This window comes from Thunnus thynnus, chromosome 10 (genome assembly GCF_963924715.1).
Source record: "Thunnus thynnus chromosome 10, fThuThy2.1, whole genome shotgun sequence".
NCBI lineage: Eukaryota > Metazoa > Chordata > Actinopteri > Scombriformes > Scombridae > Thunnus > Thunnus thynnus.
This window is the reverse complement of record NC_089526.1, coordinates 15,242,960-15,266,396: the sequence shown is the minus strand read 5'-3', so window position 1 is coordinate 15,266,396 and position 23,437 is coordinate 15,242,960. Positions and strand designations below refer to the sequence as shown.

The following is a 23,437-nucleotide window of genomic DNA, read 5'->3' as shown; positions in this document are numbered from 1 at the left end:
TTGAACTCTGCACCTTCAGATCCATAATTCATCACCTCCTGTCAGTTCATTAGAGTGACAGAGCACTTTCAAGGATATTGGGCTGGGAATGGAGGAGGGAAATAATCAGTCCTGCAAAGAGAACGACAACAAGCTCCGGATGAAACTGACAGACACACAGTTGTTTGGACCATGAGGAGCATGTCCATCCAAGGGACCGTGTGTGTCAGAGCGCAGGGCACCTGTAGGTCCAGAAATATGCTGTGTGGTGTCGCATCACAAAGGGCTCTTTGTATGACTGCAGCAAGAACAGTGGTAGATGGGAAGGTGGAGGGGAGAAAAGAGGGTACAGGTGTTAGAAAGAAGGGTGTGGATGGACGGGTACGGAGCTTTGAGGAGATCCCTCACACAGGGAGGAACGGCTGGGTCAACCTGGTGAAGTTCTGGAGAGAAGATCGTTTCCGGCTGCTCCACAAGCACATGGAGAATACCTTCAACACTCTCGGCCCCATCTACAGGTAGCAGGAAGATAGAGGAATGGTGTCATGAGCCTAAATGTTTAAAAAGATACAAGGATGCATATTGGGAATAGGCGTAGACACAGGAATGAAGAGCGAAAGTGTTGTGACATCAATGTTTTCAAATATGCATGTTCAGCAGTTATAAATGTTTTTGATTATGTATGTGTTTGTGTGTGTGAAGGGAGCATGTGGGCAGCCTAAGCAATGTGAATATCATATTGCCATCTGACATCAGTGAGCTGTACCGCTCAGAGGGCCTCCATCCCAGGCGGATGATCCTGCAGCCCTGGGCCACACACCGAGAGATACGGCAGCACAGCAAGGGCATCTTCCTCAAGTCAGTACTGCACCTGTATACATGTGGAAAGTGTTCAGACTTATTCTTTATACTGTAGCTTTTAAAAACCTTCTGTAAACTTGGCATGCCTTCATCACTAAATAAGCAAAGCTCAAAGTTTGAAGTTTGAAAATAAAAACATCCGTAGGTGTTGCTGAACAAGTGTTTAACACTCAAAAACTGCTTCATCATGACTGCGTAGGCGTGCTTTGGTCAGATTTCATTGACAGTGGCCTGTAAGGATGAGCAAACAACCCCCACAACTGTCATAAAATCCTGATTTGCACACAGAAATTCACAAAACTTCTTACAGTCTGTTTTTTTAAGCTCATTTTAACCTTCTTAACATTGTTATTTATTCGTAATATTCTCTGTTCTTAGCTTATTTTAAGCTTAATAACATTGTTTTTTATAAGTGTTTTCCTTATTTGTGTCATTATCTGCCTGATGTTGTATTGTCCTGTTTAAAACTTTTTATGCTGGTGTCCTGGCATCGTCTCCCTTGCAAGAGTTTTCTGACCTCAGTGGGACGTATCTGGTTAAATTAAAAATAAATTTAAAGATCCCCTCCAGACATGTTTTAAGAGATACTCTCCTTTGAATAATAATTTGGGTCTAATATGGTTTTTCCATTTAAAAGTTCAGTTGTCTAGTTAGAAATTCTCAAAATGACATTCTTGTCCCTTGTTAAAACATCCAGAATCTATGAATATGCAAATATATTTCATTACAAAAATTGTACTGCTGCACAGGAAGATGTCTCCTACTTCACTGAAAAATACATTCTCAGTGCACTGGGAAGCTCCGAGTTTCCACATCACACTCATGTAAGTTGACAATTGGATCAGGATTAGCTTCCAAACTAGTCGTGATGTCAGTGAACACAGAGAAACTTTCCACTTTCAGCAGATGAATGTAAAATGAAGCTCAAACATCAAACTGCAGGAACAAGAAGAAAAACACATTTTTGAGTGGAGGGGAAAAAATGCCTCTTTTGACACCACCGCAGGGAGGGAGCCAAACAGAACATTTTAAATCCTACACATAAGTTCTTTGAGAGCTTTCAAAAAGTCAATGATTCAGCTCTCACTGAAGCAAATGTTTGTTGGAGTGCTTTATGCAACTATGTTTGCAACAAAAGGCAAAAGTTAGGTTTTAATTAGTTAGTTTTAATCCCAACAAGGTCAGAAGCAAAGTTCTGCTTTGAATTTCTTCTCCTTCAAAGAAAAAACACATTTGGGAGTATAAATTAAGTGGGCATGGACTGCAGAAAATGGTCTCAATCAGGATGCTTTTACCATATGTAACCAAGTAACCGTTTCATCTTTAAAAAGCACTACTGGTATTTATATAGCTTTCAAAACATTTATACCTTTATATGCATAATATTTCAGTTAAAGAACAGCCCATCTGCTTCAAAAAAGGTATTCTCCTTCCAATCCCTTTTCTTTGCTTCACAATGACTGAGCAGGGTTGATTTGAAGCTCAGCAGCTTCTTAAATGCCTCGCTCCAAAATCTTTTCTTTGCAGGAACGGTGAGGAGTGGCGAGCCGACCGTCTGCTGCTCAACAAGGAGGTGATGATGAGTGCAGCCGTAAAGCGCTTTCTACCCCTTCTTGATGAGGTGTCGAGGGATTTTTCCCGCATGCTGCGGGACAGAGTGGAGAGGGAAGGGAGAGGAGAGGAGGGGAGACGCAGTTTGACCATCGATCCAAGTCCTGACCTCTTCCGCTTCGCACTGGAAGGTCAGAGGTCATCATTTCCAGTGATTTGTGGCCTCTGGTTTCTTTATGTGTGAATTTATGTGTGACTTTGTTACTTAGAATTCTGGCTCTTTTTCTATCCAAGGAAAGTAAGTTAAGTGTAGAGAGGTGTTAAAGGTATCAAACCTTCAAGAAGGATGGGTATCCGATGGGAAGATTCTACTTCCTAACTCTCACGTCTCCATTTTATCCAGCAGGGATTGACCTTGAGCTAATGTCACCTTTCTTTTTTGACAGGCTTTCATTCAGCCAAACTGTCGGCTCTTTGGGTTGAGTCACAAACGCTGACGTAGGCTGCGACAGCCTCTCACGTCAGTAGAATTATACAATCTGCAGGAACGTCACCTTTTCAAAATTCAAAAAAAAAAAAAAAAAAAACCCCTCTCCCCCTGCTCACTGCTTTCCCTCTCTCTCCCTCTGTTTTCATTTAAAAATATTCTCACCTCATGGAAACCAAACCTCATTTTAACCTCGGGCATATCTGTTGTTAACATATTACAGATGTAGCTGGTCAAGGATAACATGCACCTTTAAAAATAGAAACACCAACAAAGATCATGAAAGCTCCGGCATTCTTTCACCAGGTCTGATCCTTTCATGTTCTTATCTGCAACGTGCCACATTCACAAGTGTGAATGCTTGTGTGACTCAGTGTGCTGTACACTTTTATGCATCTGTGTGTGTGTGTATGAGAGAGAGAGAGAGAGAGAGAGAGAGAGAGAGAGGGAGAGAGAGGGAGAGAGAGTGATTATGTTGAGTCATGCTGGCCTGCTCTTAATGGACCACAGCACACGAAGCTAGGTGCTAAGCTGGGGTAGGAATAGACCAGCAACAAACTCTATTCCAGTCGCTGATGTGTTGTTAATATAACACGAGCTTGTCTAATAGAGATCGACGTTGGGTGGAGGAGAGACGGTTCCTCTGAGACGCTGTATGCACTCAGAAACCAGATTTGTTCTGTGTCTTGGGTTGGATTTCTGCTCTCACAGAAAGAAATTTATTTTTCTAGTTTTTCTTTTTTGGGGTTCTTAAAGTGTATTCAGTTTCTGCAGGAGATTCATAAACTCACAAAGCACAGTTCAACTGGTGGAGGGCCAAGTAATCCTTCATAGCTTAATTTTAAAACATGAAAATATGAGTCAGGATGTTTTAAAAATTGTCAATCTATAAGTTCAGTAATCAGTCAAGCCTTTATTTTCTAAAACAGCCTTCTTGTTTTAGCTTTGTCCTTTTTTTTCAAGTTGGTTTAAATTTGTTTGTTCACCTTGAAACATCTCAGTTATCTCTAACACTCATCCACCTACGCATCCCCTACCCCTCAACCTTCCCTCCCCCGCCTGTAGCTAGCGGCCACGTGCTCTACGGGGAGCGTATGGGCCTCTTCTCCTCGTCTCCCTCCCTGGAGTCTCAGAAGTTCATCTGGGCCGTGGAGAGAATGCTGGCAACCACCACTCCTCTTCTCTACCTGCCCCCTCGCCTGCTGCTGCGCATCGGCGCTCCCCTGTGGACACAGCATGCCACTGCATGGGACCACATCTTCAGCCACGGTAGGATGAGCTTCATGGGATAAAATAAGAATAATTTGGTCTATATTTCTGGTTCATCTTACTCTCTGTAAGCATTTACAATGTGTTCCTTCCTTCCACTTTTCCTATCACACTTGCCTCTGTCATTCTGTCCTGGTCTTCCAGCTGAGGCAAGGATCCAGAGGGGGTACCAGCGCCTGTCATCCTCCCAGGGTCGAGGGTCTGAGGATGGGGCAGCTGGAGGCCAGTACCCTGGCGTTCTGGGCCAACTCATGGAGAAAGGGCAGCTATCTTTGGACCTCATCAAAGCTAACATCACTGAGCTGATGGCTGGAGGAGTCGACACGGTGCGCGCGCGCGCGTGCGCGTGTGTGTGTTTGTGTCTTTTTTAGCCTGCGTCTTTATACCTCACACTAACTGATTCAGTGTCACCTCTCATCCCATCCTCTCTGCAGACAGCAGTGCCCCTGCAGTTTGCTCTGTTTGAGCTAGGCCGCAACCCCGAGGTGCAGGAGAGTGTGAGGCAGCAGGTGAGGGCATCATGGGCACAGGCTGGTGGTGACCCTCACAAAGCCCTGCAGGGGGCGCCACTACTGAAAGGCACAATCAAGGAGATTCTGAGGTACACAAAGCACATGAAAGATCAATCTGCGCACGGCCTGATCAACCTGTTTGTGGGGCCCAGTCGAAACCCCACATACACCTCACTTCACCATCTCTGCATTGTGTTTACCCCTGTCGCCTCCAAGTTCCCATCAACTACACAACACACGTTGTGCTATGGATGACAGTTTCCTTAAAATCAGCACTACATGGCTGCGGGTTTTCTGTATCTTCAGACATGGACACTCTTAAGAAATGTTTTCTGTAGGTTGTAATTTTATTAGACACAACTAATTTAGCAATATGCACCATGTAAGCACAGTAAAATATTAAATTTGACAAAAAAATTATAACTCAAGGTCAACTTACTAGCTTTTTCCAGGACTTTCGACCGTATCATATGGTCTCCATCAGCAGATGGAATTTGCTCAGTTGTTTTGTAGATGGTCGTGATTTCATCCATAGCACTTTTAGGACTTCTCATCCATGTTGACTTAAGTTTGTTCTGTAGAGGTTGTATTTTTTTCCCTGACCTTTTAATCATATCACAAGGCCTTCATCATGCTCAGTTATTAGTTGAGATGTGAGCTCAGTCGTGATTGTGATTTCATCCATAGCCTTTCAAGACATTACATCTGGGCAAGATTGACATAACAACTTAGCTCCCATACCAACACATTTCCAGTTAGTACACATCGTCCGTTGATGAAGGCCATTAGATATGGTCGAAGGCTCTGGAAAAAGTATGCAAGTGGACCTTGAGTTGGGTATGTTTTGTCAAACTTCTATTTCCAAGGTCAGGAATGAATGTTCATGCTTCAAATAATCAAGATTTCAAAAGTAAATTTTGACACAACAAGATAGGGCCTAAAGATTGTGTAGCAATGCAGGATTCAGCTGATGTTGTACTTTTAGTGTTGCAATCCCCCCCCCCCCCAAAAAAAAAAATGTAATTAATCTAATTACTAAAAACTGACACATAGTGAACCTGGGGCATTTGGAGGTGTTGACCTGTATGTAATCCAGGCTTGCATCTGCAGATCCACGAAGCACACACTCCTAACCATCCAAACTATTCTGTTCTCCAAAGAAGCCAAAGTCTTTGTGTAGGCTCTCTTTTAATGAAATCTGCAAGCCTTACATACTATACATGCAACTGTCTTTTAACCTGAAGCCAAAAATCCCCTGTGTCACCAAAACAGTCATTAGAAAAGGTGATGGATGTAAGAGGCAAAAAAACAAATGTCTCCCTCAGATCAAGAGCAAGGGAACAGCTGTCTGAGAGTCTGTTATGAGTTTGTGTTGAGAATTGAGTGAGAAGTCAAATTTAACATCTATGAATGTGTTAGTGTGAGTGTTTTTCACTATTGTTGTGTGTCAGGTTATACCCAGTGGGAATCACAGTGCAGCGGTGTCCAAACAGAGATATCGTTCTTCAGAATTACCACATACCTGCCGGGGTGAGTGATCACAGTGTGACTCCCTGCCTTATTCTCTTCCAAATTCTCACATGAACTCATATCTGCACACAAAAACATTCAGTGCTATAGCTGACTTCAGTGTGTCTCTCCTCAGACGATAGTCCAGGCCTGTCTTTACCCCCTGGGGAGGAGTGTGGAGGTGTTTGAGGATCCACAACGCTTTGACCCTGGCCGCTGGCACAGCAGAAGAGAAGAGGACCAGAAAGGAGAAGGGTCAGCGTTTCGCTCTCTGGCGTTTGGGTTCGGAGCGAGGCAGTGTATCGGGAGGAGGATTGCCGAGAATGAGATGCAGCTCTTCCTCATGCATGTGAGTGACAGCAGAAAGAGGAACGAGTGATAATAGGGTCAGAGAGAAAGGATGTGATTGAGTTATAAGAAAGGAAAGACTGACAAGAGAAGTTTTGACAGGTTTCGGATTTTTTCAAGCCTGTCAAAGTACAATACTGACGTGCTATTATGTACATGGAAATGGCTCTTGATTGCTGTACCAATTTGTACTCTTCATACTGACCCTGAAGCTTTTCTCTCAAAACGTGACGACACTGTATGAAATGGGGGCCAAAATCCACAGCCCTCATTCCAAAGTTAAGCTTATGATAATATGATGCTTCAGTAGTTTATTTTAGCTAAATCAAGTTGTTATGTTCCAGTTGCAAGTTGCAACTTGTTTAGCACAAAATTCCCTTTTTCCTTGCCAAGCTTTTGGGGGAGGGATACATTCTAATAGTCACGTGTGGATTTACTGCCGGAACTGGCTTTTTAGTCACATTTTACAGAGTGAACCACATACTTTGTATTTATTGATGCTTGAGCTCAACTGGTGACATTTTTTTGCAGCCCCTCTTCTACCGAGGCATCGCAATTTTGACAGCTATTAGCCACAACTCGGGATTTCTTTCAGTATCTCTCAAAGAAAATCTCTGGAACGCATTTTTCCCATCGCTTGTTTCTTTCAGACCACACCAGATAACCACAGAGGCAAACCATAGCCTATTCCATGTCAGGTGCAGAGGCAGGAACAAGTGGAGGTGGTCTGGACTCAAAGAGTTTGAGCAGGTTGTTACCAAAATATTAGTGTCCAAAAACACTGCTGCTAAAACTACTCCAGCTATCAAATCTGCAAAGAAAAAAAAATAACTTCAAGTAGCACGTCTTGAGTAGTAAAAAATGTCAACAGACTTACGCGCATGGACTGTATATAAAGATTAAACTAGCAAGGCTTGACGTCACCCATTGGTTTGCATTGGAGCCAGTTTGAAGCCCAGAGTTGGTTCTTAGTCATCTTTTCCACTTGGAGCCAGGACCATCCAAATAAAGAGTGCAAAGTGTCTCCTTTCACGCTCTGGAAACACACAGTGGACCGAAGCTAACGCTAACTTACTGGAAACACTGAGCAGTGCAGACCTGTGCTAACCTTAGCTAACAAACAGGGCCGGTATTGTTATCAAGTTACATTAAACTTACCGAAACATTGCGACAATAGTCCGACTCAGAGCATCTCCCAGAGCTGGAGAGCAAACTGTCAATCAGTGTCCACACAGCAGACATCAAAGCTACTATTTGTCTTTTTATTTTATTAACGGAGTGATAACTTCCAAAATGATCACCAGCACACTTATTAGAGAGCCTGAATTTAGAGATTAAGACCATAAGGACCTATTGAAAAAATGAACTGAGTTAGTATTTCATGAGAGAAGTTGACACTTTTTGAGTTGGAACCAGGGACTTTTTGGAGACAGCATCTAGTGACCTTCAGTGGTATTGCACTTTAAGGGACTTCCACATTGGCCTCAATTTCATGCTGTGGTTGTTGCCACTTGTTTACGTGCCACTTGCAGAATGTATCCCTCCACCACAGCTCAGTGAGGAACTTAAGTCCGCAGAAACAAAGAGGGAATTTGGTTCTAAACAGGCTCTAACTTTAGAAGGTACTGACTCAATTTAGCTAACAGAGACTATTCAATCATATTAGTTGCTTGGCACAGAACTTGGCACAGAACGAGGGCTGTGGCTTTTAGCCCCCCCCATTTCTTACTGTGTAGTCATGCTCAGAGACAATAGCTTCACAGTGAGTATGGAGAGGAGGAATTATTATAGAGAAAAGACCTATTTTTATGTACATAATAGCATGTCAGTATTGTAGTAAGACAGGCTTGAAAAAACTCGAACCTATCTTTTAACCTCCGTCTGCTGAGTAGCATGACATGTGTTCTGCTCCTTCTCTTCCCTTCTGCCTTCACGCCTCCATCACCTCCTCTCCCCTGCGTCCCTTTATCCCCCCTCCCTCTCTCTCTCTCTCTCTCTCTAGATCCTGTTGAGCTTCCATCTCAGTGTGCCATCCTCAGAAGACATCAAAACCAAATACACCATCATCCTCCAGCCTGAGACTCCACCAAGGATCACATTCAGCAAGCTCTGACACACACACACACAAACACACACACACACACACAGAAGAAAGTATGTGTTTAATCCCATACCCTGTGTCAATCCACAAACTCAACTAATATCTCAAGATACTCAGTGCAAGAATTCATAATACTGACTGACAAAATAAAGTATAATTCCCTTTTCCCGTTGCCTTGATCTTCATTATGGCAAAGCCTGCATTATTGACACTGTTGTCCACAAGATGGCGCTGAAACTCGCACCAAACCGTTCATTTACATTTGTCGCGCTTGTCACTCCTCACCATTCAGTCTCAGACTGCTTCAAGCATCCAACAGGTTGGTCATTTTCTTTCTAAAGATTCAAACTTAACAACTTTTCTTTATTCTGTGTTTGTGTTCTGTGTAGCCCAGATAGTCCACACACTGCATTTTAGTGCTTTTTTGTACTGATTATGTAACATAGTTGGGTTTTATTCGATAGATTGTGTATGTCTCAGCTGAAAGCTTTTCTGCTATTTATTTCTGGCTCCCTGCCACATATTGATCCCTCTGCTTTTACTTTTTAATCATTTGTTTGCTGACGAGCTGTGGAGCACTCATGAGACTTTTTCACCTTTAAACAAGCAACTAACTCACAGGTTTTAAATGCTTGGTGTGTTAAAATACCAATACTTCAACTTGGCTTGTGTGTGTTTGAAGTGTTGCAAATTTAAGTTGAATGTCATTTTATTGTACTTTGGCTTCAATGTGTAACAGACCTTTACTCCAGTCTGGTAATTATGTGCAGGGTTATTATATCACACTAGGTATGTGCTGAACAGGGCAGAGGGTTGCAGGATAGATAGGAACAAAGGTCTGTTTGTCCTTTGGCTAACGATTTACACCCTCTGTCAGGCTGGCTTCACGCATGACTGTGTGCATAGATACAACTCTGCAGCTACGTGCAACCAAACCTGTTTGTAGAGACCTGTAAGAAACTTTGAATAAACTGCGTCAGTGAGAGGAAAACACATCATCAAGTGTCACCTTATTTATCAAAGTCTCACTTTTATAACATCTGCCATTCTCTAAGACTGGACGTGATTTATATGTTTTCCAATAAAACAGCAACACGTTACAGTGGGTGAATGCAAAATATGGAGAACAATTTGGTAATTCATTGACTTTTTATCAGTGGTTCCCAAACTTTCTGATATCAAGGACTTCAAGCTAAATCTGCAATAAACTCCTTTTATAATAAGGTTTTTTTTCCCTTACTTTGAAGTGTGCCACTTTCTAATAAATCACTCTTTATAAAGGGTTTATAAGCCAATAAATGATTTGGTTATGCTTTATAAGCCAATAATAAATACAACATTTGGGTTGCCAAATTGTAGCTGGTGTTTATCCTCCTTCAACATGCCACTTGCTTTGCCTTTATAGCGCTTTAGTTCATCATGTAGATTCCTTTGATCAGGTAACTATATATCACTAAAACATCTACGTGCCCACATATTGAGTTCATGGTCTTCAGCTCGGTTTCATTGCATGTCAAGGTCATGTTAGGATTACATAATCTGCAGAAATACCGCAAATAGATGGAAGGACTTTGCATCCCCACAGTTTAGTGTCACTATCGGGGTATTGACATAAAGCTTTTCCATTTTTAGCATCATATTGGCCCATGTCAAGCTGGCCTACCTATGCTGCTGCATGTAGTGGACTCCAAATGGTGTGACGGGGTGGAGAGAGGAGGGGGAAGCAGTGGGGTCAGGGGGTCAAATGACTGAAAGAGAGCGAGCTGGGCTTGTCCTGGTGACTTTAGACTAACAGCATGACAAGTGCACGACCTGAGTAGAGGTGAGAAGAAAGGAAGAGGAGGAAATTACAAAAAATTACAACAAAAAAAATCCAAGAAACCTGAAAGTAAACCGAAAGAGGCGGAAGAACTGGACAGTGGATTTAGTTTTTTATAAGATAGAAAGTTTAGTCAAAATGGGTAAGTTGATCGAGTACTTTCTTTTGTATTGTGGATGCAGAGTTCAACAGGTTTTCATACAACTTCAACATGGTTAAGAATCCAAAGATGAGTATTTAGTGATTGATTTAGCAGGATTAATAGTTAATTTGAACTGCAAGGACAAAGGAGCTTCATGTATTTCAGTATAAGGGCTAATAATTGATCACTTTCCAGTGGTTCAGTGGTTCTACAATATCAAAAATTTACATCATATACATTACTCAGCTGCCTGTTTTTAACTTGTGGGTCAGATAATGTACCATTGTGACATTTGTCAGGTGATTTTGGCCTTTAGTGCACCTTTAGTCAAATCTGCCCTTTTACCTTTGGTTCATCGATTGATTGCACACTTGCACATGTTGACCTGCGTTCATGCAAGAATGTGATCCAATGCAAACAGGTAACTCCTGGTCATTTTAGTTTACCTGTCTTATCTGTCATAAAGCCTGTGCAATAACTGGTATTTTGCAACACTGGTGTCTTTGACCTAACGTCAGCTTTATTTATAGTCATCCTTCCAGTAACAGGTATTTGTATGTGTGAGTGTGTGTGTGTGTGTGTGTGTGTGTGTGTTTCCATGTGTATACTCTGGGATGTGTCAGAGGACGATCTCAGTGGGACACGTAATGATGTGTGCAGCAGTGCGGCAGAACTGGGTCACAAGGAGGTGGAGAGAATGAGAAAAAGACATGAAGAGAGAGAGAAAACATGAACAGCTACCAAATCCAGAGGATTCAGAGTCATGCATGTTCACATTATCCTGCAAAAAATCTCCAGTCATTGTTTCCATCTGGGAGTTTCCTTAAGCTTTGTCCTTCTGTGTTCCTGCATATTCATTCACTGCAAAGGCTTTATTTGGTAGCACATGATTAAACCATGATAGAGGGCTTTAACAGTATAACAGACAGAGCAACAAATAACAAATTAACAACAAATACTTCACATATAATAGTTTTTTTTTTCACTTCACCTACAATCTTCCTCCCTGCGCCCACCTCTCTCCCTTCTTCGTCCTCACCTCTTGACTCCTGTTGTTTTGTTGACCTTGTCTGTCAGCCTCTCATCTCTTCCTCTTCCCTGGTCTTGACTCTCTCCTCCCCTGTGGTGGCAGAAATTGCAGGCTTGGCTGACTATGACATCTTTTAAAATGGATGCCACTGTACTGGCTCAATGCCCACAGCCAGGTATCACAGTTAGTCCTGTGCATAAGAGATATGGGCTCCATTAACTGCTTTCTGTTTTAATATTGTATTAGTGACAGGTGGAGTCATCATCACTGGGGTTAATTACTTATGGTGTCATACCAGTTTGAGTAATTTAAATATTTTAAGACGTGCAAGCGGACACTGTGATTTTTTCTCAAAGTAAGCTGGAATTTGCTTGTTTGTGGAGAAATTGTTTGACTGGAAGGGTGAACAGCAGATGACTTTTATTAATATTAGACAAAAATACTATCAAATAACTGAATAATTGTACTTTAAGCTGCTTGTATCAATATTTGTATCATAACAATTGATCAAATAACTGCCTGTAATGTGGAAGGAGTCACTCAGAGTGGCGAAACCACAAATAATTATCACCCAGTTCTGCAGGTCCTCTGAACTCTACGGAGAGTTTTATCGTCTTTAAAGAACTTAACCCCCAGAAAATCTTGTCCTTGTGACCTCCTTGCTGCACTGATATACAAGTGTACTCCAGGACCTAATGATATCACTATTGGGTGTGGTTACAGGTGCAAACAGCACATTTCTGACTGCACCCAACCACACCTGCTGAGGTGAAACAGGCTTGAAACTTTCCACTAGAGAAGGCAGAAAAATATTGTTTTTCAACTTTGTGTTAAATTACTCTTTAAATGACAGGGTCACAATTTTTCAAGTCTGTCTTAAAATAACAGTCAGGTGCCCAAATGAACATTGAAACAGGCTTTGCTACTGTCATCATTCCTCCCGTTCATACTGACCATTAGAAGATATACAGTCTTTGTTTTGAGCAAAAAATTATTTAAAAGTTTATTTAAAAGATAATCTGAGCAATCTGAGTTTGTCAAATAAAGTGGATATCTTCCACAGTCACAGTCTTTTTAAGTAAACATTTCCCTTTTGTGTCTTGTTTATCTGTTTAGCTGCAGTGGAAGAGTTGGAACAAAAAGAAACTTTGAAAGATATCGACTTGATTTGACAAATTTTGATGGCTGTGAAAATTGGACTCACATTGATCATTTGGACATAAATAATAATTGCTTCATGTCTGCTGGATGCTGGAAACAAATACTACTTAAAAATTGGCATGATATGAGAACTGTTGTTAATTTTTATTGATTTTTATTAGTTTATTTGACAGGGACAATGCTCATTAATCACCAGGAAAAAAAAGAACTGTAGATGAGCCAGTTTCATCTGTTGGCCCTGGCCAGATGTTGAAGAGGCAAGTTCATTGGTTCAGTGCTAATTTTAGTTTTCACATTCACATCCATTTGTCATTTGCTCATGGAGAATCTGTTGGCATTGAGCTCCTCGGGACGGAGAACAAGTAGCTCCAACACTGACACACTGGACAAAAAATAAAAATGTAACTAAATCAGTCTTGTTTCAGCTTGAGTGTATCTTCTGAGAATGTAAAACATAAGCTTCAGCTTAATTCTTGCTCCAATGGAGGAGATAATAGTTTATTATACTATTTATTATACAAAATTTCCTAAATATTATAAAAAACAGTATGTGAAAAAAGATCATTGTGTTCCCTCCAGTTGTCAGAAACACAGCCAGCTCTATATCAAGTGTGGAGTCCTCTTGCATTTTTCATTTGTCTCAAATGTCAGCTCTTTAATATTTCCTCTATAAAGCTTTAATATCAGCCGCCCTTCCTGTTTGCAAATGCATTTTTGTTGCTTGTCATTGAATCTCCTGATCTGAAATGTATTGTTTTCATATTAACCTCTCATATGAAAGCTAAATGTCAGCATGTAGATCTTCATGACCCCTCTGCCCTGTAGTTAAGGTCAGGTCAGTGTCTGTGGTGTGTTTTTGTGCCTTTGTGTGCATGTACTCCATATGTCGCCTCTGCTGTGACTGCACCTTCAAAATCTGTGGTAGCAAGCTGCCATTTTTTATCTCTGCTCCTCACTCTCTCCTCACTCAGCAGAAGTGTTGTTGTTCATGTTCATCATCAAATCAGGAATGACACCTTTTCTCCGTTTGAGGTGTTTGGTTCATTTGTATTCGCAGATGGAGTTGGCAGCTGAGTTAATTCATGTCTGACTTCATCCCACTGACACTTCTCTGTCGCCACAGCTCGCATCAGGCGATACTCAGAGGCGATGACACTGCCAGACTCTTTCATCCAGCGCCAGCAGCTGGATGCCAGCATGGCCGACACCTTCCTGGAGCATCTCTGTCTGCTGGACATCGACCAGGAGCCAATCACAGCACGCAACACCAGCATAATCTGCACCATCGGTGAGTGAGACAACCAGTCGCAGAGTTTGTCTCAGTTTCAAGTTTGTTTTCTGGCAACTGTTGCATGTCATCACTGGCAGTCTGTTAGACAGCCAGCTCTTGGGTGCTGCTGGCACGGTTTGATTCTTGGCTCTGGCACTTTAGGGCTCTCTGCTTTTCTTCTGTCCAGGAAAAAGACAAACTAATTAAAAAGAAATTGAATTTATAAAGTGCCTCTTAGGTTTTCCTGAGCCCTGGTGCTACAGATTGGCTTTGATCCCTCATAGATAGACCAATATTGTTAATTTACCTGCAATTAATAGTCAGCTGCCCAAATGAACATTGACACGTCTTATACTTGCCTTTTGGGGATCCCTTCATAATGCACTTTAAATATTAAGTGATGATGGGGGCCAAAATCCACAAGCTTCCTTACATAGAAAAATGTTTAAATTTAGAAGTTTGAAGCTAAGATTAAGCTTCAGCCATCCAAATTATTCAAATCAAGTCAATATCTTTCAAAATTACTGTCTTTAGTGCCAAATTCCCTCTTTTTGTCACAATCTTTCCACTGCAGCTGAACAGGAAAACACTGTCTGTCGGGATACAAAGAGGGATTTTTTTACTGAAAAGAGTTTATTATAAACTTAAATATTATAAACTATATTATAAACTTTTAAATACAGTTTTGTCCCTGATCACTTACATTGTATGCGCACTCAAATGGGATCTTCTAATGGTCAGTATAAATTAATGATTAAAGCAAGCAAAACCTGTTGCAGTGTTCATATGGGCACCTGACTGTTGTTTAGGATCAAATCATTTTCATTGTTGATTTTTTTCTTGGCCAATAAAATGTTGTCAATATCAGGAAATATAAGACATATTCAAATTGTTGGTTTTGTCTTAGCAGCAGACCAAAACCCAGAGAGATTCATTTTACTATCAAAGAAAACAAGCGTTTTTGCATTGTTAATTTTCTGTTGATCAACTTATCAATTGATTAACTTAACTTTAAGCTCAATCTTAATGTAAAATGTCCTTTCTCTCTCTCCGGTTCCTCTCAGGTCCTGCATCCCGATCCATCCCCAAACTCCAGGAAATGGTCAAAGGAGGGATGAACATTGCTCGTTTGAATTTTTCTCATGGTTCACATGAGGTGCGTGTCTATGTACCGTTTCCCATGACTTACACATCATGTCTTGGTTTTTTACTCAGTAATGTATTGGTTATCTGTCTGTCCCCCCTGTGTCTGTCAGTACCACGGTGAAACCATCAAGAACATCCGGGAGGCAGTGGAGACGATAACCTCTGACCCCTTGTACTATCGACCGGTTGCCATCGCCTTGGATACGAAGGGTCCGGAGATCCGCACTGGATTAGTGAAAGGAGTAAACATCTTATGCTTCATCTATCAAACAGTCTAATCATCCAGTCACATGCAGTCAGGTGTAAGAGCTTCCACTGGTGCTGAAAACATGCCGACTGCTCTGTACAGTACATCAGCCGATGTTTACTTTCCCTTCTTGGCTAAACAACAACTGTTGGTGTGCGCAATTTGTCATCGTCGTCTTATTGTCTTGTCCTCTGTGTTAATGTTGTTGCCATCTGCTTTGCTGAACAAATAACTCCAAGCTGTTGGAAACCTTTTCATGCTTTGATTAGCTTACAAAATGCTCTGCATGACGTGTAAGCTGCACACTGACTCTGGCTCGTTGTGTGTCTTCTAAAGTCTGTTTAATGTCTTAATCGTCAGATTAAATAAAGGTATCACACATGTGTTACACATAATTATAAATCTTTGATTTTTATAGTATAATTTATCTTAATTTCATATTCCTATCAAGTAATTGTAATGTGTATATGTACATGGATGCTATTTCATGCATGTTTTAGCAGATGACATTTTAAATTATCTGTAAGAATTACACATAAAACAAGTGCACATCAACAGCCGTTTATTAACCCAAAATACAATAAATGTTTTCTCCAAAGCAGTCCTCGAACAGTTAAAGACTGTCACGATATCACAGTCACTGACTCAAATCTTCTGATGTGACTTTTCAGCTAAAAGTATCATTAGACGCACCTGCTTGTTGAAGCTTATATCTAGTTTAAAAAATTACTTTAAGTAAATAATTGTCCCTCCAGTGCTCTTTGCTTCTTCATGTCTGTCTCTGATGATTTGTGTTGTATGTGTGTGTAGAAAGTAGAGGAGGAGGTGGAGTTGGAAAAGGGCAGCCATGTCCGTGTGGTAACAGCAGAGAGTGACAAAGACAAGACAGACGGAAAAGTTGTCTGGGTGGACTATCCTCACCTGCCCAAAGTCCTGAAGAAGGGAGCCAAGATCTACATCGATGATGGCCTCATTGGACTCAAAGTGCTAGAAATAGGTATCACACATAAGGTTGATTTCATAAAGCAATGTATCCTTTGGCTGCTGTTACTTATCTGAACTGAACTACTTTATTTTACTTTCCTCCTCTGCAGGCTCTGACTGGGTGGATACGGTGGTGGAGGCCGGGGGCGTATTGTGCAGTCGTAAAGGTGTCAACCTGCCCGGCTGCGACCTGATTGGCCTGCAGGCGGTCAGCGAGAGAGATGAGGCTGACCTGAGGTTTGGGGTGGCCCAAGGCATAGACATAGTGTTTGCCAGCTTCATTCGCTCGGCCCAGGACGTCAAGGATGTGCGACGAGCTCTGGGGGCGCATGGGCGAGATATCAAAGTGATCAGCAAAGTGGAAAGCCGGCAAGGGGTTCAGAAGTAAGTCAATGAAAATAATTCTGAATTAAAACCATTTAGGCATGACTATTTTTAGCACTGAAGTAGCCAAAGGGAGCGAGCAGAGTCTCTCATAATGAGGCGGTGACAGGACTTATGAGTTCAACGCTGATGGCGATCTGCTCCTCCTGTGGACAGCCAGCTGTCAGTGATGGGTAGACATACAATATGTCAGTTCTGGAGTTTACACATCTTTGATTAGCAATCTGTGTGGCTGTACGTGTGAGTTATAGCTGCCACTTAATATATCTGACACAATTTATGTCACAGCTCTCTCATCTCCATCACTCATCTCTGCCTTTGTCCCACTGCACGCTAGCTGCTGCTGACAGTGTTTAACTACGCCTCTGATCTAAATGAGATTTTCTTTTAGATCGGATCATATAGATTAAATTTTACACAATAATGTTGGGGTGTATCAACATTTTAGCATAAAATCTCCTGCAGCTGTATTTTTACTCTGAAATCTGTGTCCTCATCTTCCTGCTGTTTACATTGCACACATATGCGTTTTGACTGTGTCCGCATGATTCAGCATTTGCAGATCCATCTCCCTAACATTCAATCCCTTGACTCCTCATCCTCCCTAATCTATCTGTCAGTTTTGAGGAGATCCTGGCTGAGAGCGATGGCGTGATGGTTGCCAGGGGCGACCTGGGGATTGAGATCCCTGCGGAGAAAGTCTTCATCGCCCAGAAGATGATGATTGGACGCTGCAACTCTGCCGGCAAGCCTGTCATCTGTGCCACGCAGGTCAGACAGGGGCGCATGCATACACACACACACACACACAGACACACAGAAATGATAAAATATGCAGTTTTTGACTCTAGCTGATGTATTAGCCAGTCAAATGTCAAATGGGTTCAAGTAAACGAACATTAAAACCTAACATTAAACTTCCCACATAATATACTCACACAATCACACACTTGTCCAATGAATTCATCCTCAAAGACACACACATTTCCTCTCTTTCACACCCCTCTCCGGTTACACACACATGCACGCAGACTCCTGCAGCCATGTTGAGTCACAGTGCTATATCTTGTTTATGCTGCAGCTCTTGACTCAGAGTGACAGCATTATAGCCGGTTTGCTACTCGAGACCTGATCCTCCAAACAACACCCACGCACGTATCAGCATTAGCTGCAGCTTCTTCACTACTACAAAAATGCAGTCTCTCAGGCAACGCTGCAAGCTATCTCATTTTCCAACTGTCTGCCTTGCTTATTGACTCAGAATACAGAGACTCCAGCATGCCAATAACGATCTCACAAAGTCATACTCGCCTGCCTCACTCTAAATTATCTCTATTTTCTCCTCCACTACTGTCCATCCATCCACAAAGCCATTACCTCCCTGTCTCTCTCCCTGAAGCCCATCTGCCCTACATCACTCATCTCAGACAAAAACTGACACACAAAGATACAAAGTGGATTATTTTTGATGGATTTATTGATCAAATCACTTTATAGTACCTTGCAGGGAAATTTTGGTTGTGCTTAAAAGGCTAATGTGAAGCTAATGTATTGTGTTTGTGTGTGTGTGTTTGTAGATGCTGGAGAGCATGGTGGCCCACCCACGGCCAACCAGAGCGGAGAGCAGTGACGTCGCCAACGCTGTGCTGGATGGAGCCGACTGTGTAATGTTATCCGGGGAGACCGCCAAGGGACTGTTTCCTTTAGAGGCAGTCGCAATGATGCACTCGGTGTGTGTGTGTCTCTGTGTTTTTATGATGTCCATTACTGTTACATCTGACTTTGTGCCCTTTGATAACTCTCTCTCCCTCTGTCTCCCCGCTCCACACCCTCTCTGTCTCCGTCTCTCTCAGATCTGCAGGGAGGCAGAGGCGGCTATTTTCCACCAGCAATTGTTTGAGGAGTTGCGTCGCCTCACTCCTCTATCCTCTGACCCCACAGAGGTCACTGCTATCGGAGCTGTAGAGTCCTCCTTCAAATGCTGTGCTGGGGCCATCATAGTCCTCACTACCAGTGGCAGGTGTGTATACCAACCCTGTCACCAGACATGGCCTTTAGTATTGAGTGATTCTGCAAAATGCTAGATTATGTTCAATGAAGATCTTTTTTTTATTACATCAAATGCCAACCTGATGTCTGTGCATGACAACTACGGTATTGTTAAATGAATAATTCAACATTTTTCACCCTTTTCACTTTCTTGCTGAGAGCTGGAGGAGAATATTGATACTATTAGCCTACTAAGAATGGTATCAATCTGCTCATCCAACTCTCAGCAAGATAGTAAATAAGTGTATTTCCCAAAGTATTTCCCAAAATGTAGAACTATATACCTTTAAGGTTGGTGAAAGATCATGGTTATGGCAATTGTACTATGGTTAAGGTATGGTTAGGCAACTAAAACACTTAAATTAGGGAAAAATTAAGGATACAGTTAATAAAAAGCAGAATGTTAATTGAAGGTCTGCGAAGGTGCACAAACTACAGTCTCCTGCAGAACAGTCAGACTTGCTACACACCCACCCAATACCCCAGCCTCCACGTCGTAACATAATCTCCGGCCTTCCTACATATAGGACACACTACCTTCTGCATTAGCACTGAACATTGGCATTTCACAATAATCATGAGATCGTCCAGATCGTTGAGTGTCTTCAGTTCAGTCGACATTCAGTCTGTTGCTGATCCAGTCGGAAATGAAGTCTATACAAGCTCTGCTTATAAGGTTAATGACTCAGCAATCGCCTATTTGCAACAGAGTTATCACATCATAATTGTTTATGTGGCTTTTGTGGTCTTTCAGTAAGCTTGTAACCACAAAGTAATGTACTGTGCTGAGCTGACATCGGTTCTTTTAGTCACCAGTGAGGAGCTCCAACACTAAAAGCCACTGATTCGATCAGTGATGATGGTGGTAGATTAGTTTGGAAATGTTCTGGACCTGTTAGATCTGAATAAACATTCCTCTCACAGTTCTTGAGTTTCTCTTCTTCCCTCCAGCAGATGTACAGCCTCTTTACTGGTTGAAGAAACTGATGTTAGTTTTTTATCCTAGAGGAAATCATTCATACAGAGTAAATACTGCAGTACTTTTCTCTGCTTTCACATCCCCGGGCGTAGAGTTTTTTGTTGACTGTAGTGTTTTATTGTGTTCCACTTATGTTTTGTGTATTCTGACCCTTTGCTGGAAAACAAACTCCCCTACTGGGCACAAGATTGATTTCTGTACTCTGCACATGTGCACATACATAGTCGCCAAATACAGATGGCTGACGAATTAAAAGAAAAATCTGAATAATTGATCTCCGATACAGATGTGCTGCAAGATACAATTAAGCATTTAACATCTTTTCATGCTCTGTGACAGAAAAGAGGGTTTGTCTTTTAGATCTCTCAGTCACAAAGACCGCTTAGTGGACTCATGTTGAAACAGAAACAGTGACCAGAGTAATATCACCATTGAGACTACGTGTTAGACAGCACTCTCCACCACCAACATCAAAACACCAAATGAGGGAATATGTTTCGGAAGAACGATGTTTATCCCTCCAGTAGAGTTCCAGAGAATTTGGAAACTGCTCTGGAGGTTTGGAGTGGCCCAGTGCCTTACTCAAAGGCCCCAAAAACATATTTTCTCAATCAGCTTCTTAATAGGAGCAGTGGAGTGAACACTGTAATTCCTGCCAAAACTCATTTAATTCATCTCTGTGCATAAATCAAGATTTAGCAACATTTTAATTAAAATGTGAAGACAGAAGGGCTTTTCTTTACTGAGGATGTTTATTCCCCCAAACTTTAAAATTTGATTGTTGCATGTTTATTAATGAGTATTTAATGTTATATATGTAATGCTTTCAGGGGTTTTAAGACACCTTATGTTCCTGTGTGCCAACAATGATAATATATTTTACTCCTACTCATCATCTTCCTTTTTTTTCCCACATCTCTCCAGGTCAGCACATCTCCTGTCCAGGTACCGACCTCGCTGTCCCATCATCGCAGTCACCAGAACTCCTCAGGTACGTTCTGCTCCTATAAACTAAATAACAGAAGTTTGTTTGTGCTGCCTGAAACATGACTTAATGGTTGAAGACAGTCTGTATTCATTCTCATTGCTTGCTGTCGTTGTTAATAGTGACAGCGCTAAAGATGTGCGATTGGTCTCACTGACTGAGTACATTTATGAGCAATATTGCACTTAAGTGTATTTCTGTTTTATGGAGCTTTCTACAGAGCTCTTTGTTCTGGTACAGTTGTTTTAAAACATGTGTACACAGCCCACAAGTGTGTCACAAATTGTTTTAAAATAGGTCATGATTAACTATAATTTTAAAGTCATGTAGAGTTAATCTGCATAGGAACCCTGCTACATGAAGGTCTGAGGTCAGGGTCCAATTTAGAGCAGCACATCTGGACCTGGTGTGGACACTTCCAACACTGAGGAAGGCTGCTTGACTCTGTAACCCCTCTTATGACAGCACCTATAGCGTCTAAGGCCAAAGTGAAATCATTATAATCATTTGTTAGATTTTAATGAGTAGAGATGCCAGGATAAAACACATTTATTTTTAAATTTTAGATACGTTGTTGAAAGGGGTTACACATGACCTTCAGTGTGAGCATTTGTGTCTTAAGTGCCTTTATATTTCCAAGAGTGGACACACTCATTCTCAAATAGTTTCATAGTTATTTCTAAGAAAAGGTTTTCATGTCATTCATATAATATGCATTAAAGACTGAGTGTATAGAATCATCTAAACCAGCTTGTTAAATCCAATAAAACAAAAGCATTATCAAAACCTTACTAAAATAATGTCCCTAAACATTAAAACAGCTATAATTGATCATTTTCATAATAACTATGTATCAAATAACAATTGTGTAACGTCAAAGGCATTGCTCGTAGTGATGGACTTTACTGTTTACTCTCACTGCTCTCATAGTGTTGTTTTCAGTCTCAGCAGGCAGCTGTTTTTAGAGAAGAAGCTCTAAAAACCCACTGAGCACTAAATGGCTAACAGACACAGTTAGCGGTAGAATAGCTGGTGAACACTGAGGAGCATTTAGCAGTTAAAGAGTCAGATATTTCCCTCAGGAGTTGGTAGAGATCAAAAACAGAGCTCAAAGAGAGTAAATATTGGACTCACATTCATCAGGTGGATAGAAACATGACTCTAAATGAATGATAATGTTGCTCCAAAACCGCTGGATGTGTAAATAAGCAACTGTTTGCTAACAAGTTCAACATATATCAAAAAGTGATGATAGGTCAATGTTGTCTTCACAACTTGTTTGAAAAAAAAATCAGTTAATGCAGGTTTAACTAAAAATAAATATTTTTTGTACAAAACATGTTTTGAAGCCTCCTGTATAATGAAATGTATTATTATTATTTTGAACTTTCTGAATAGAGAAAAACAAGTTTTCCTGGTGAAACTAGATGAACGATCATGTGGTCATTACAATTAAAAGGGGTTTATGCTCTTGGGAGTAACCTGCTGTCTAGATTTTGATTAGATTTTGGCCTGAGGGTGGTGCTTGAGGAAAGTTTATGAAGCCTTTCAGCAGCAGAAATGGTTGGTCCTCTCTGATCATAATTTCAACATGTTTCTATTTATTCAGTAAGTGGACATTTTGTGCTGCTGGTGAGTCTGGAGGGAAGGTCAGGCATCCACAAAAATTATTGATACACTGAATAATAATTGCAAATTTAAAGGCAGTCTGGACTTTTGTTTTTGAGATGTGGTGAACCAAAATGTCAGTATGAGGTAAACTAGCCTGACAGTGGCATCAGCTGAAAGGTCAGAGGGTCATTTGGGGCATTCAGAATGTGTTTAAAGGGCAGACAGCCTGACTGAACAATTTAACAATGTGTAGTTTTTTTGGTGAAAAATAAAGATTCATAGCACTTTAATAAAACCCCAAATGTATTACTTAACCATCTCTGAATTTGTCTGTGTTCTCTCCATCAGGTGGCCCGACAGTCCCAGCTGTTACGAGGAGTGTTTCCTGTCCTCTTCCACCCTCTGCCTGCTCCCGTCTGGGCCGATGATGTCGACAACAGGGTCAACTTCGGCATGGACATAGGTCAGTGTGTGTGGTGTTTGTCTTTTTATGTATTCAACCATTATTCTTCTTATTTACACAATATGTTCCTGCATTGCTCACACAGTCTTTCTTTTCCGCCTCCACAGGGAAAGCAAGAGGATTCTTCAAGACAGGTGACATGGTGATTGTGGTGACAGGATGGATCCCTGGGTGTGGTCACACTAACATCATGAGGGCAGTCAATGTCCCGTAACAACCTGATACTACTGGACTCTAAATCTGTCTGACCCACCAGTGTTAGAGCCTCTGATTCTTCAAACAACTTCACACCCAACGTTGCTGCTAATCAGTGAAATATCTGAGATGATACGAATGTCATGAAAACCTGAGAACGAGCCCTTTAAATAAGCAAGTTTCTAACAGTAGTAGTATGGAAATACTTGCCACTAAAACTGTTCTCATGGATTTTGAATTTGTATTTGACATGTTTTGAAAGCAATGACTCCTTCCCAATAAAACTTGAACCACTGACTTTAACATGTCAGGATTGAAGCTTCAATAATTGAGCCGTGCCGTCTGTTCTTTTCTT

At 41.3% G+C, this 23,437-nt stretch overlaps 2 protein-coding genes across 3 annotated transcripts; both read left to right on the top strand.

The window, feature by feature from the left end:
* Nucleotides 1-64: 64 nt before the first annotated feature.
* On the top strand, nucleotides 65-8,783 carry cyp11c1 (cytochrome P450, family 11, subfamily C, polypeptide 1). Its single transcript, XM_067601376.1, has 9 exons — nucleotides 65-497; nucleotides 682-837; nucleotides 2,368-2,582; nucleotides 3,944-4,147; nucleotides 4,292-4,473; nucleotides 4,582-4,748; nucleotides 6,111-6,189; nucleotides 6,305-6,517; nucleotides 8,519-8,783. Exons 1-9 carry the CDS (start codon nucleotides 172-174, stop codon nucleotides 8,627-8,629), a joined length of 1,653 nt encoding a protein of 550 aa, XP_067457477.1. The 5' UTR covers nucleotides 65-171; the 3' UTR covers nucleotides 8,630-8,783.
* Nucleotides 8,784-8,842: 59 nt separating this feature from the next.
* On the top strand, nucleotides 8,843-23,385 carry pklr (pyruvate kinase L/R). Of its 2 annotated transcripts, none has more exons than XM_067601374.1 (12): nucleotides 8,843-8,936; nucleotides 13,893-14,057; nucleotides 15,104-15,195; nucleotides 15,296-15,427; nucleotides 16,243-16,429; nucleotides 16,527-16,800; nucleotides 17,421-17,571; nucleotides 18,378-18,530; nucleotides 18,654-18,820; nucleotides 20,753-20,819; nucleotides 22,773-22,887; nucleotides 22,995-23,385. In XM_067601374.1, exons 1-12 carry the CDS (start codon nucleotides 8,843-8,845, stop codon nucleotides 23,099-23,101), a joined length of 1,704 nt encoding a protein of 567 aa, XP_067457475.1. In that variant the 3' UTR covers nucleotides 23,102-23,385. The 2 variants fall into 2 exon arrangements, with proteins under 2 accessions (XP_067457475.1, XP_067457476.1); XM_067601375.1 differs by lacking the exon at nucleotides 8,843-8,936 and adding an exon at nucleotides 10,376-10,578.
* Nucleotides 23,386-23,437: the final 52 nt, after the last annotated feature.